The sequence below is a fragment of the Aptenodytes forsteri genome, unplaced genomic scaffold (assembly GCF_000699145.1).
Source record: "Aptenodytes forsteri isolate BGI_AS27 unplaced genomic scaffold, ASM69914v1 Scaffold10, whole genome shotgun sequence".
Classification (NCBI taxonomy): domain Eukaryota; kingdom Metazoa; phylum Chordata; class Aves; order Sphenisciformes; family Spheniscidae; genus Aptenodytes; species Aptenodytes forsteri.
Window position 1 is genome coordinate 2939953 of NW_008794117.1, and position 13693 is coordinate 2953645.

Below are 13693 nucleotides of genomic sequence, written 5' to 3' on the forward strand. Positions count from 1 at the left end.
TATATAACAGCATAACCACTGCTTTCACAACTTCCTCAGTGCTTTCTGGATTCCTTACAACTGCAACCTGTGACTTTAAAAGAAAGTTTAGACTTTACCTAGAGGAAACAATACTGGCCTCATCAAAAGACAAACTGATGAACTCGGCCACAAGTACAGAAAGAGTTCTTAATTTTCTTTTATTTATTTTTTTTGGAATTGCAAAAACTTACACTAAGAACTGCTGAGTCTTCAAGGGCTTCCATAGACAGCTCCTTGTTTGGAGTTTTAAGGACAGTAAAATATGACTCACAGATTGACTGAAAGCCTGGCTTTAGTTTACATCTGGTTTAGGTTTAGGAGTCTGCATTCTGCATAGCTGCAGCAGTTAACCCTTTCAGTGATAGCTGAACAAACAGCTAGTATTTGTGGATGCACAGCTGTTAATGAGTAGGCAAAAGTAAGGATTTCATTTGCTTAAAACAATAGCTGTTTCTGTAAAGGTAAACTGTACAGATAACTGTAGGATTGACCAAAACCATTAATGTTGCTATATTATTTTGTTAATAATTACCTTGAGACATCTGGCATTTTATTATAAAAGACTGAAGGCATCTTTTCATCAGACTGGATCTATGGATCATATAAAAGAAAAATAAAAGATCTATTTCTTAATTATGAAAAATCTTCATTCCCATTTATATCAAAACTATTGACAGAGAATAACAGAAACACAGACACTTCAAAGTATCTTAAAACAGAAAGTTTTTGGTGAGGCAATGAATCCAAACTCTTCAAGAATACAATTTTTTTCTCTGTTTCAGTTGTCTCTCCTCCAGCTCCCTGCCGCCTTCTCTTGAAACAACTTGGAATACCAGTGTAGAAGCACATTAAAAAATATAAGGTTTTGGGGAAACCTCTTCGGATGGACTTCATTTCATCAAACTTTAGCTATTTAAAAGATAGATCACCAGACTAGACTCAAGACCTTTCCTTAGCACTCAATTTTAGGAGAGGACAGTCAATTTTAGGAGAGCAATCCTTTCCTTTTCTGTCATCTGTAGTGGGACCCTAAATGGCTTAGGCTGCGTAACTTTGTTAATTGAAGTTGAAATTAATACCGCTCCTGTTCCTGAGCAAGAAGTGGTACTGAAATGTTGCCAAAGTCTTAGCCCCATAGTCAGAACTGTGATGGAAACAGAGCGTCTTGTGAATATGAAAAGGTATGAGGATAAGCGTGTGAGAAAGAAGGGATGACCTGCAAATAGAATGGTGCATTTTTTTTATTTTAGCCTGCAAACATTAATATCAGCTATGAAAGAACTAACAATGGATGCAATCTTATGTTGCAAAGTAATCCATGCACCCAGACACAGAGTTGGCCACGAAGAGGAAAATTCCATCTCAGACTATAGCTCGACTGCACTTTTAGGGTTGGGGCCTCTTTCTAGGTGTTAGGGGTAACCATTACTGAGGCAAGAGGAAAAGCTAAATAATTATGAGATAACTATGTGAGAAAGAAATGGTAAGGGGTCAAAGCATAACATGCCTACTACTATCCCATCTCCCTCAGTCCCACATTGACACCACCCCAAATACAACTTTTAAAAGTCTTTCTATTGCACAATATGGTACTTCCAATGCTCTGATTTACACAGCAGGTATTAAACCCAAGAGCACATACCAGCTCTACAACTAACAGATCCAAGCTGAATAGATAATTCTAGGTGACTGTAAGAAGCACAGAAAAAATAGGGTATTTTTCCAAGTTACTGTGGGGCTTTTCTTGGAACATACTTTTTAAAATACAAAGTGTTCTGCAAATGCTTAACACTTTATAAATATTCTCAGTCACATTTATTCCAAATCAGAGAGATGTACTGTCCCACACAGCCTAACTTCTTATCGATGGAGACTTTTCAATGAGTTGTAAACACTCAGAGTAGGAAAAGAAAGCATCACTACAAAAATAATATTTAATAATTGTAATTATTAACTGTAATCAGTTTTCAATCAAAGATATTAAATAGGACAACATTATGACATATAAACAAGTACTGACTTCAACTCAATTTTATAGCAGTCTGCATTATATGGTATTATTCATCTCTTCAAAATTCTACTAGTCAGATTTATTTTCTGCCTGACATTGTTTCTAATTCACTTTTAGCTGAGCTTCAGTGAAAGTTTTGCAATAAGTGACAACTGATGAATTAGTTTTTGATTTGCAAGAATAAACTTATTATTGTAAAGCTAAAATGTTAATGTGTAGCCAAAAAACAGCTTCTAAACAGTTTTAACTTGCCATAAGTGCTTCATAAATGCTGTAACTCTCACTGCCATTTTAGTGTCCTAGTTCTTTCCTAAACTAAATACACGTCTTGAAGAATTTCATGGGCCACAAATCCAATATTTTCCTAAACCACAATTGTACCTCCAGAGAGTGTCAGAGCAGAGGATTAAAACATTAATTGATTCAATACACGTTTTGCACATCTTTCTGCCCCACCTCTAGCATTCTGAAGTGTCTAGAAAAATATACTGATAATAATAGATATACAACACAGGTCCTAATCAGTGAGAGTCACGCACTGCTCTTGTGACCCTGGATGCCCAATTTTCTTTACATGGTGAGTTGATTTAAGTCATGTGGCAAGCGCTAAAGTTTCTTCTGTGGAATGACATAGGAACAGAAGTCATTGCTTGGCATGACTGCATCAAGGAACGCTGCTGACAGGCAGGAGAGATCAAAAGCAGATCAAGTTGCTTAACAAACTATATGTCACTGAAGTCAAAAAGTCTAAAGTGAGAATCCTGGAGAGCTGTGAAATCTGGGAGCAACAGATGGAGCCAAACTCACTTGGTTTGTTAGTAAAAGGATCTACCTGTTCTTTGGTCTTCTACCTTAAAAAAAAAAAGTAGTATATAAACTTTATCCCTGGGGTGTATATTACTTAAAAAAAAACAAAACAAAACTGAACAATTTGCACGTTCGATATTACATTACAAGTGTAGCTTCCACTATAATCTTAGGGGAGATTTTATTTTTTTCAATTAAAAAAAAAGAAAATTTCTGTTTTATTAATCTTGAAACAGGCACACAGCATGCTTTCTTAAAGTCTTTTGGACTTACACTTTTAATCTGAAATCTTAGAAGAGACTTTCTTTTCTAACATTTACAAACTGCAAGACATACAGTTCATAAAAACTTAAAAATGGACAAGAGCCTCCACAGTCAAAAGGGAAGAAAGCATACAAGTTTGAATGTCATGAGTGCTTTTTCTTTTTAAGCAGTCAGCATAACAACTCCTTTAATACAAACATAAGCCCAAGCTCAGAACTGTTAAAGAGCATGACAACAAAATTATTTTACAGAACCATAAAGATTATTTATATCTGCACATCTCTGTGTATGCTACTGACATATTTAGATGGAAAAATACAGCATTGCTACAATGAACTGCTATTGTTTTGGTTACAAAACATTTTTTTTTTTTTTTTTAATAACCCCCCCCCCGCAGTGCTAATGGACTGCTATTTGTTTGGTTACAAAACATTTTTTTTTTTTTTTATAATAACCTCCCTCTACTTTGTGGGTTTTTTTTGTTGTTTTTTAAGCAGCCCCATAATTTTATGAAAGGATCCTTCTGGGATTAAGTTTACCTTTGAATGATGATCATAGAAAGTTTTTAAAGACAGAAATAAAATATCTTCAGAAGCTTTTGTTGCTGGGTGAACCAATGTCCCCTTTCCCCATTGTACTTAGCGTGATCTCACTGTGCATAGTTTGCAGGGGATTTGAAGCTAACATGGACAGAATACCCTTAAACTGGTGATACTGCCTGCATCAATGTTATGTGCAATTTTCAGTTTTTCAGTGATAAAGAACAAAGCAAACATTGCCCCCCCCCCGCTAAATGATGAAATCCTCTCATGAAATCTATCTAATTCCTGATGAAAATAGGTCCAAGGTTACAGTCCACATCTCAGTATAAAACTGGAATGCATTCATGGGCATCTATTTCTATGGCTTTAAAGTCAGTATTTCCCAGGAATACTCAATACTCATTTACTCTCACTGACTTCAAAAGGAGAGGATCATATTTAGGATTTTGCCAGAATTTGCTCAGCATCTTACAGCCTTCTTCCTGCTCAGTCATTTAATGAGGCACTTGCTAGCTCTAGTAACTCATAAGGTTCCAGATGCACATTAACAAATCTGGTAGTGTACTTAAACTAAATGCAGAGGAAAACCACTTTGAAGTCATTTTATCCATTCAGCTAAAACTTGTACTCTATTTAAAAAAAGACTGTCATTAAACTTGGCTATTCTGTCTCACTGAAAGCATTGCAACAATTAAGCTACTGGAATACCCAGAATTTTTAGTGGATGGTCTTGCAGTCGTAAGATCTTTTAACACAAATTCTTTTTAATTTAGGGTGACACTTTTCTTTGGAAAAGAGAGTCAACACAAAGCATTTTGCATCACTCAGGGCTGATAAGAAGTCATGAATGAGATTGCAGACTGGTATTGAAATTGTTATTTCCTATCCAGGAGAGGATGCAGAAGGGCGGGCGATGCCGTCCCTCAAAAAGTTTGTACCAAAGGGAATAGTGATGAGTGTCTGCAGTTATTCTTCAGTTTCATTAACTACAGAACAGACTGACAACAGAGATGCCAGCCTAAGGGCTGGATTGGAAGCACAGAAAGAATTCAACTGCAGTCTGATGGCAGAGCGAAGCGTGTAATTTCCATTTTTACAGAACCTCTGCTTTGATCACTGCACAGTGTGGATTTATTTCATAAGAGATTTATGCCTGTGTGCAAATTTCAACCTTGGTCTAAAAATATTTAACCTTTTGTCTATGTGAAAACATATTTGGTGAACTTGCAAGGAATAATGTCTGCCCCATGGATGTTCGTAAACATGTGCCTGAATTCAAGTACCTTTTTTCAATCAGACCTAAGCATCTTTCTTCTCTATGTGCAAACTTGGAAATCAGCCCTCAGATTATCTGAAAGTTGCATGAAGTATAGAAATAAGTTTTCATGGCTGAACTGTGGGATTTTTGCCCCCTAGATTGTTCAGGGCAGCAAATGGATGGTGCTGCAGTTGGCTCCTCAGTATCACACTAAGTGACCTTGATACAACTTTAAATATTACCTCTAAATTTTTAAAATAAATTTTAAAACATCCAAACAGAAAGCTTGATGGGGCAAGAAGGGAAAGTCAGATATCATTTGGTAACCATGTTATGTTTTTGTTTTAATAGAGAACCTTCCATTCTACGTTGTTCAGAGACTAATGATTTACCAAACCATTCCTTGGTCTCTAGATGCATGACATTCAAAATCAGCAAGGCAACAAAATATAAAGATCATTTCACTCCTTGATTTGAATCCTTCTCTCAAAGATTTAGCATAATGGTACATAACTGGCCAGTCTACCAGAGATTTTTAGCAAAACTACTGAAGATCATAAATATTAGCCATAATTTGTGCAAACTACTCTTGCTCAACTTAAACTTAGTGCTTAGTTCGCAATGTTATTAAGAAACATATTATATGTGACACAAGTTCTTTATCAAAGTCTAGCAAATACATCTTATTTTAAGCTTGTTGAGTTCATTTAAAGAAATGATTCCACAAGCAGGAGAAAAAATACTTCCTTTGCATATTATTTTTTAGTAAAGTCAGGTTATTTCAACTGTCTTTAACAACATGCCATATATATTACTTTATCTGCTAAATAGTATTTGGACCTGATTATCAACCTTTTTTTTTGTCATGGACACAGTCCAACACTTTGCAATTGTTTTTATGGTGAAAGACTTGTTGAAATCAGTTTGGAAAAAAAAAAATATTTTTTTGTTTTGGTTTTGAAATAAAAGATTTAACCTAACTGGTTTAATGTTGTTTATTTTAATAGCCTCTTCCAGGTTATCTACAGAAAATTACGAATTATTGCTTAAATGGTCATGAAAAAGCAAATTAAGGAAACAAAATAGTAATTGAGGAGTCAAAAATACACAACTATTTGAATACTATAATCTAATTTCTCAAAATGATACAAACAATAACAGCAGGGATATGTTGGTAACATATAGTTAGCGTTTAATCTAGGTTCAGTACCTCGCAAATCTTTCTTCATTTTGCGGAGGTCTTTTTGAAAATCTTCAAACTTCATTTGCGAAGCCTGGAAGAGATCTTGTGGGTCTGGAAGAGGAAAGATGCATTGTTCCTTTCCAGCATCCTAACAAAAACACAAATGAACAGTTACGTAGTGCTTATTACTTTTTTATATACTAAAATATATAACTGAAAGCACAAAGAATATTTATGCACATTTCCTCATCTCGGCCAGCAGGAGAGCAAATTTAGTAAGTTGATTTTTTTAACTTGAATTTAAAAGAGCAAAATTAATTCTCACTCACCTCATCAAAATTACGCAAATAGTATGAGACAATGTAAGATAGAAGACTTCTGCTGTTGTCCTGTATGGAAGAGAATAAAATTTGCTATGTTACTGAAACTCACTGAAAAAAAACAAATTCAGAAATGATCATTCAAGTAAATGAAATATTTAGTGTCAGTACAGAAAAATACTTGGCTGATTTGGTGCCTTCACTAAAAAAAACCCCAAAACCCAACATCCTGAAATACCATTTAATCATTAAAGAAAAGAATAGAAAGATATGTTATAACACTCACGTAAGACACTCCTAATTTTTGAAATTTGCCTGATCATAAACTGAACTCTTACATTTTGAAATTTCCCAAGAAGGAAAAGAGAGATTGTTTCTCTGTTGATGTATGCAACTTGTTTGACAACATTCAGATCTTTTTATTAATCTATAACTATAACCAAAACAAAGTTCAATTAAACAAAGTTATTTTTCTAAATGAAATTTTGGCACTTTTGGGGGAACTTTCTCATTGTTTCCCCTCTGAAATCTCTGTAATGAAACTTCAGCAGAAAATCTTTGATTCGAAGAATATTTTTTACAGAATTAGGTTTTCAGATAGTTTCAGAAAACTATTTTGTAAGAACTTTTCTGACTGATCAGTAGCAAATAAACTGAAGACGTGTCTTGCAATTGCAAGGTTAATAGTCATAATATTTCCAGCGAATTACATACTAAAGTCACCAAATCAAATTTAGTGTGCCTAAATGTTCTACTGAGCAGAGTTCTAAAACTGGTGATGTAGTTAGAGTCAACCAGAAGGTTCAGCTGAAGTAACCTGCCCTAAACACATTATACTAAGGCTTCATTCACATCATCACTCCCTTGACTTACCAAAGAACCAGCATGCCAGAATGAAGTTCCTCCACCCCTTTAAAGGCAAATGGCTGACATGGTCTCTCAACTCAGGGTAAACAACAGTCTGCTCGCATTACCTAACCCAGCAACTAAAGCACGTATATTTAGTGAGTGACCAAGCAAGGAAAACAACTCTTCTTTTTCTGCCACTTTCAGAATAGCAGATCTCGACAACGTCTCATTAGACAGATGTAGGAGCCAATTTAAAGTCTCAAGAATTATTGCTATAACCTTTCTCATACCACTGTCCACATTCAGATAAGTCTTTTCATCATAGCCATAGGGACTCAAAGATTATTGTTTCCTTGTAAACAAAAGTAGATATTTGAATACAACTCCAATCTGAATAACCAAAGCCAAAAAAGTGCTGGTAACACACAAGCTTCAGTTTAGCACTGAGCAAGAAACAAGGCTACTTATCATTCACCTTACTCAGATGACTGTACCAGACAAATCTTAAATCAACAAGTACTTGCTGTGATTACTCTTTACTTGGGTGGTTCCATGGTCCAATGTGAAATGCATACTCTGTAATCATGATGTATGTAAAGGATGAATTTTGGGTTATCCCAAATGCTCAGGATGCCTATTCAATCATTTTCAGGAGTGACCTTTTTTTTTTCTTCTCACAAATATTTTGAATCAACATCGAATAACAGGTAACTTTTCTTTTACAACTGTTTCCACTTCTGTAATAAACCTTTTAAGTGTAAGGATCATAGTACTGCTTCTGAATACAGGAAAAATTAGAACTATGCAGTGTACCAAAAGTCAAATACATTTCAGATTAGGAACCAAGACATAATTTAACGTATTTTTGTTTGTACAGTAATGAAAAGAGATGGTTCATTTTCATATTTCTACATCCAACTCTAGAATTGTGATCAGCTAAGTATAGTAATAAAAGAATTCCCCTTGACATGCCTTCATAAATTTCACACCATTTACTTGGAAATGGAGACAAAAGTAATTTTCTGAGAATTTAACATTCTCAGGCCTACAAGAAGTCTAGAATCAACTTACACTGCTCTTGACATCTTTCAGTTTTGGCAGGATATCTAGTCCAAACCCATCAGCCTGTCCTCGCGTCCTATTTCCACCATTCATGTAATTTCCAAAGGCAAGAACCAAACCCAGGACCTGCATAACTCCTGACCCATTTTTCAACGTCTACAAAACAGAACGAGAAACAAATCTCTGTTCAAACTCACAACAATATTTACGGTTAACAGTGTTACTGACAAGCGGATTTGTTGATATTGTGTTTAGAAATAATACTTATATAAAGGCTCAAATATAAGGAATTAACAACCTTCTACTGCAAACATATAGAAGTAGAATAATATCTATATGCAATTTGTTGTAAATGGAGAATATTATCTCCGTTGGATACTTAGAAAATGGATACTAAGTATCCGTACTAATGGATACTTAGAAAAAAATAATAGGAATTTTATACAATATTATCAGAGATGACCTGTTGAGAAAAACAAAATAGTAATTCCTTAACTGATGCTAATATTGTGAATGGTATATTTAATTTAGGAGAGAATTTTGCAAGAAGTTAATAAAAAACCACACATGGAACAATTAAAACGTTTAATCAATCAAATAAAAAAATCTATTAAATAATAAAACAATTAAATAAAATATTTCAAATAGTTTTCAGTTATGAAAATACTGATGAAACCTGCATTCTAAAGCCATGTATTTGTTTTGCATGGGACCACAAAATTCCAGTAATGTCTTCTAGCTAGAGACAACATTGCTATCTCTAACTGATTCTAGATATCAGAGATATTATTGAGTTGCACAGTTCCAAAATCCAAGCAAACACAAGGTGGACTGAACTGGCATTCATTTGGAAAAGAGTGATATGGTCCCTATGAAGAAGGAAAATTTTGCTTTAACAAAAGGAGAAGGTACACTGTTTTCCAGAGACTGATATACATTGGTGGCAAAAACATGATATAGTTCAGTACCAAAAGCTAATCTTAAAATTCGCTTTGATGTTGAAGTACAATCATAAAACGTTCTATTCTGCTATCCTTCAGATTTAATGAGTACTTAAAGCAAATAAAGCGAAAACTTTTGAAATATGAGTACAACTTAACAAGATTAAATATCAGAAATTTAGCTCTACCTTTTCACAGAGCACAACCTACCTCACACAGTTTCTGTAACAATTCAAGTTTGCGACGGATTGAACAAATGCTTTCTGAAAATGTTGATTGGAACAGGATGCAAAATACACGTTCTGAAAAGTTGGGAATTAGTGAGAGTTCATAGAGGAACCTGTAGGAGTGATTAAAGACAATTATATGAGTCACTCTCAGTAGGTACATCATTTTTTTTCTTTTATAACATCTCTAGATAGTTTACTATAGCAGGGAAAGTTTTCTGAAGCGAGCAAAACTGTTCTTTCATAAATATATTCTTACTGTTCCGGCTTATCCAAAGACTTGGCATTTTCTTTTTCCTTGGATGCCTTGCTATGCTTTTCTATTTTTTCCAACTCATCTGATTGTGCTCTCTGGAATAAAGGAAACAAGGTAATTAAAAAATGTTAATTAAAAACCTAGTCAAACAACACAGATAAAGATGCCCTTGTAACAAATCATGTTCATAGATTTTTCTTTTCCTTCTAGCATCTGCTTATGGTAAAACTACTTAGTCCATAGAGTGATTTTAAGTATAAATACATATGATGGAAAACAGAACGTCTTCCAAATAACATTATTGACTACTAGTAATCTGCAAAAGATTTATTCATTCAACCATGCACTGAGACAATAATCTTCATTCCCAATCCCTTTTCTTTGGCTGTTTATAAAGTCTTTGGATCAAAGAACTCTCTTCTTGAGTTGTAGTTCTCTTTCCAAATCGGTTGGGTTGCATTTGAATGCAATCTGATCTTTAAATATATATTTAAATAATAACTTTTTTTAAACTAAATGAAAATAGGTTTGTATTGTTTACGACAATTTAAATTTTATTTGGTATTTGGAAAACACTACGGAACAACAAAAAATAGTTGATTTAAAATGGAACTATCATACATACCATAATACATGAGAACTACTGCATACCTCTTTGGAGTAAAATGATATTCATTTTTATCTTAATAAGCCAAACAATTACATGTAAACCGCCTAGTTTCTTGGAGAACCCTGTAGCACATTGTGCGGTCTTTTCTTCAATATTCCAATCAAAAGAAACAGAGCCTGAATTCTTTCTATGCTCCATGCTACAGTGAAATTATTTTTTCCAACTGCAGTACTGGAAAATGGAATGGCATGGAAAGGAATAGAAGTGGAATGGAAATTCCTCCTTCTGACCCTTCTTTTGACATCTATGGTGGTTTTCAAAATAGATTCAAAACATGAATCTATACAAGAGTGAAAAAAGAAGTAAATATATCTACCTTTATTCCTTTAAGAAAACATGCTACAGTGAAATTATTTTTTCCAACTGCAGTACTGGAAAATGGAATGGCATGGAAAGGAATAGAAGTGGAATGGAAATTCCTCCTTCTGACCCTTCTTTTGACATCTATGGTGGTTTTCAAAATAGATTCAAAACATGAATCTATACAAGAGTGAAAAAAGAAGTAAATATATCTACCTTTATTCCTTTAAGAAAACTTTACACACATTTTTTAACTTAGGCCACCACAGAACTTGAAGAAAATGAAATTCTAACTACTTAAATAATGGCAAAGCAAAAGATAGGCTGCATCTGCATTCTTTCTTGCATGCTTTTGCACGATTAGCAGAAGAGGTACGGAACTATATCAAATCATACTGCCACAGCTCCATCAGCAATCTGAAACCAGAAAGTCAGGTTTGGACAGTTCTTCTGAGATTGTTGAACATCTTTCCGTGTGAAAAGGGAGAAAATACTGACGTGAAACAGAAAGATTAAGAGATTGAAGAGTCACTCAGAGCAAAAGCACTTCAGAGCTTCTCTGATTACTTCAAGAAGTCTGGAAATGACTGCAAGGCCGTCTGTCTTGAATACTACACAACCTAATATTTAGCCAGCATTTCTGTGGATGTTCTTCAAGGGTCATCTTCTCTAAAGTAGTCTGATCTTATCTATTAAATACTCCAACAGATAGGAAATATTGCAAACAACTTTTTTTGTTTTTCCCCAGCAATAAACTGTGTTCTCAACACTAAGAAATTATAACAGTGGTAGTACCTGTATCACAGATTAATAGAATAGTTGAGGTTTGAAGGACCTCTGGAGGTCGTCTAGTCGAACCCTCTGGCACAAAGCAGAGGCAGCTAGAGCAGGTTGCTCAGTATCATGTCCAGCCAGGTTTTGAGTATCTCCAAGGATGGAGACCTCATGACCTTTCTAGCTGCCTGTTCCAGTGTTTGGACACCCTTGCAGTAAAAAAAGGTGTTTCTATTTTTAAATGGAATTTCTAGTATATCAATTTCAATTGCCTCTTGTCTTTACACTGGGCATTATTGAGTCTAGCTCTGTTCTTTACTCCCCCTTCCCAATCAGGTATTTGTACATACTGATAAGATCCCCCTGAGCTTTCTCTTCTCCAGGCTGAACAACCCCAGCTTCCTCAGCCTCTCCTTGTATGATACATTCTCCAAGCCTTTAATCATCATCATGGTCCTTCACTAGACTCGCTCCAATATGTCCATGTCTCTTCCACTGGGGAGGCCAGAACTAGACACAGCACCCTAGATGTGGTCTCACCAGTGCTGAGAAGAAGAGAATAATCACTTCTCTTGACTTGCTTAATCTTTCCATCTATTTGTGTATACTGTATCATGTCTTTCTCAGTTAACAAGGGCTAGGCTGAGACTAATTTACCAGTTTTTAATTTTAGTATACTGGCAGTGGCCCATCCATAACACCTAGTTTACTGAATTCCCTACCTCAGTATCACTTCAGTGTGAGGAAACAAACTTGGGGATTCATCCTCCAAAAGGACTTTTCTAAGTATGTTTCTGTCAAGGCAGGCATAGAATATACAAATATAATTACAGTAGTATATTTTGCTTGTATAATTCTAACCTGAGGAGAAGGAAATTTTCAAGATATTAAGATCAGAAAATTGTATCAATTTTTAATCTTAGAAGACTCATCCGGACACAGGGTGAGGACTAGGAAAGATCCAACTAACAGTAGAAGTTTCCACATAAGTATTGCAGGTGCTTTTGAGGAGAAAGACTTGCTTTTGGTTTTGGGTTAGGCAACAGGTGTAAATGGGACATTTCTTCACTTCATCTAGAACATTATTACCCAATGGAGAGTTAAAAGAAAAAGAAAGCTTCCATTTCTTTTCAAATCAGTGAAAGCTCTCTTGGCAATGGATAAAATCTACAAATTTTAGAAATCTGAAGGATGCCAAGAGAGGTAGCATTGTTCCAGTGGTCATGTCGTCAGAGCCACGGATGTCTAGGTATGCAGATGACTTGACCTTGTAGGAAGATCTATTTTATTTATTCAACTTACACTTCAAAAACCTTAAGTATTCTGTTTACACTTGTAAATTTTAAACGAGTTTTTTGTAAAAGTAAACAAGTTCTCATACTAACAGTTTTTAAATTGTTCTATTATTTCTGGCCAATCTGTAAAGTATATTCTCTTCTGTTAAACGTGTCCTGGTTTCAGTTGGGATAGAGGTAATTTTCATCTTAATAGCTGGTACAGTGCTGTGTTTTGGATTTAGGATGAGAATAATGTTGATAACACACTGATGTTTCAGTTGTTGCTGAGCAGTGCTTGCAGTAATTCAAAGACTTCAGCTTCTCGTACTGCCCTGCCAGCGAGGAGGCTAGAGGTGCACAAGAAGCTGGGAGGGGGCACAGCCAGGACAGCTGACCCAAACTAGCCAAAGGGATATTCCAGTAATGAATACTATGACCAGGACTAGAGGGGCCCTGCCTCCAGCCAGGTGGAGGAAAAGGACAGCCAGGCTTACTGGACTGTGTGGATTCGGTGGCCTGGCACATCAGACCCACAGGTATAAGGCTCTAGTGGACACCGGTGCACAGTGTACCCTAATGCCATCAAGCTACAAAGGGGCAGAACCCATCTGTATTTCTGGAGTGACGGGGGGATCCCAACAGCTAACTGTATCAGAGGCTGAAGTGAGCCTAACTGGGAATGAGTGGCAGAAGCACCCCATTGTGACTGGCCCAGAGGCTCTGTGCATCCTTGGTGTAGACTACCTCAGGAGAGGGTACTTCAAGGACCCAAAAGGGTACCAGTGGGCTTTTGGTCTAGCTGCCTTGGAGACGGAGGAAATTAAACAGCTGTCCACCCTGGCCAGGCTCTTGGAGGACCCTGCTGTTGTGGGGTTGCTGAGGGTCGAAGAACAACAGGTGCCGATCGCCACCACAACGGTGCACCGGCAGC

General features: G+C 35.8%; 1 protein-coding gene across 1 annotated transcript in view; it reads right to left on the minus strand.

The window, feature by feature from the left end:
• FMN2 (formin 2) overlaps positions 1 to 13693 on the minus strand; it is a 168708-nt gene that overhangs the window by 54172 nt on the left and 100843 nt on the right. The window contains exons 9-13 of the mRNA XM_019471242.1: positions 9745 to 9836; positions 9469 to 9598; positions 8327 to 8473; positions 6416 to 6475; positions 6114 to 6234 (exon numbers count right to left, since the gene is read on the minus strand). Coding sequence (XP_019326787.1) covers positions 6114 to 6234; positions 6416 to 6475; positions 8327 to 8473; positions 9469 to 9598; positions 9745 to 9836 — 550 coding nt within the window. The remainder of the gene's footprint in view (positions 1 to 6113; positions 6235 to 6415; positions 6476 to 8326; positions 8474 to 9468; positions 9599 to 9744; positions 9837 to 13693) is intronic.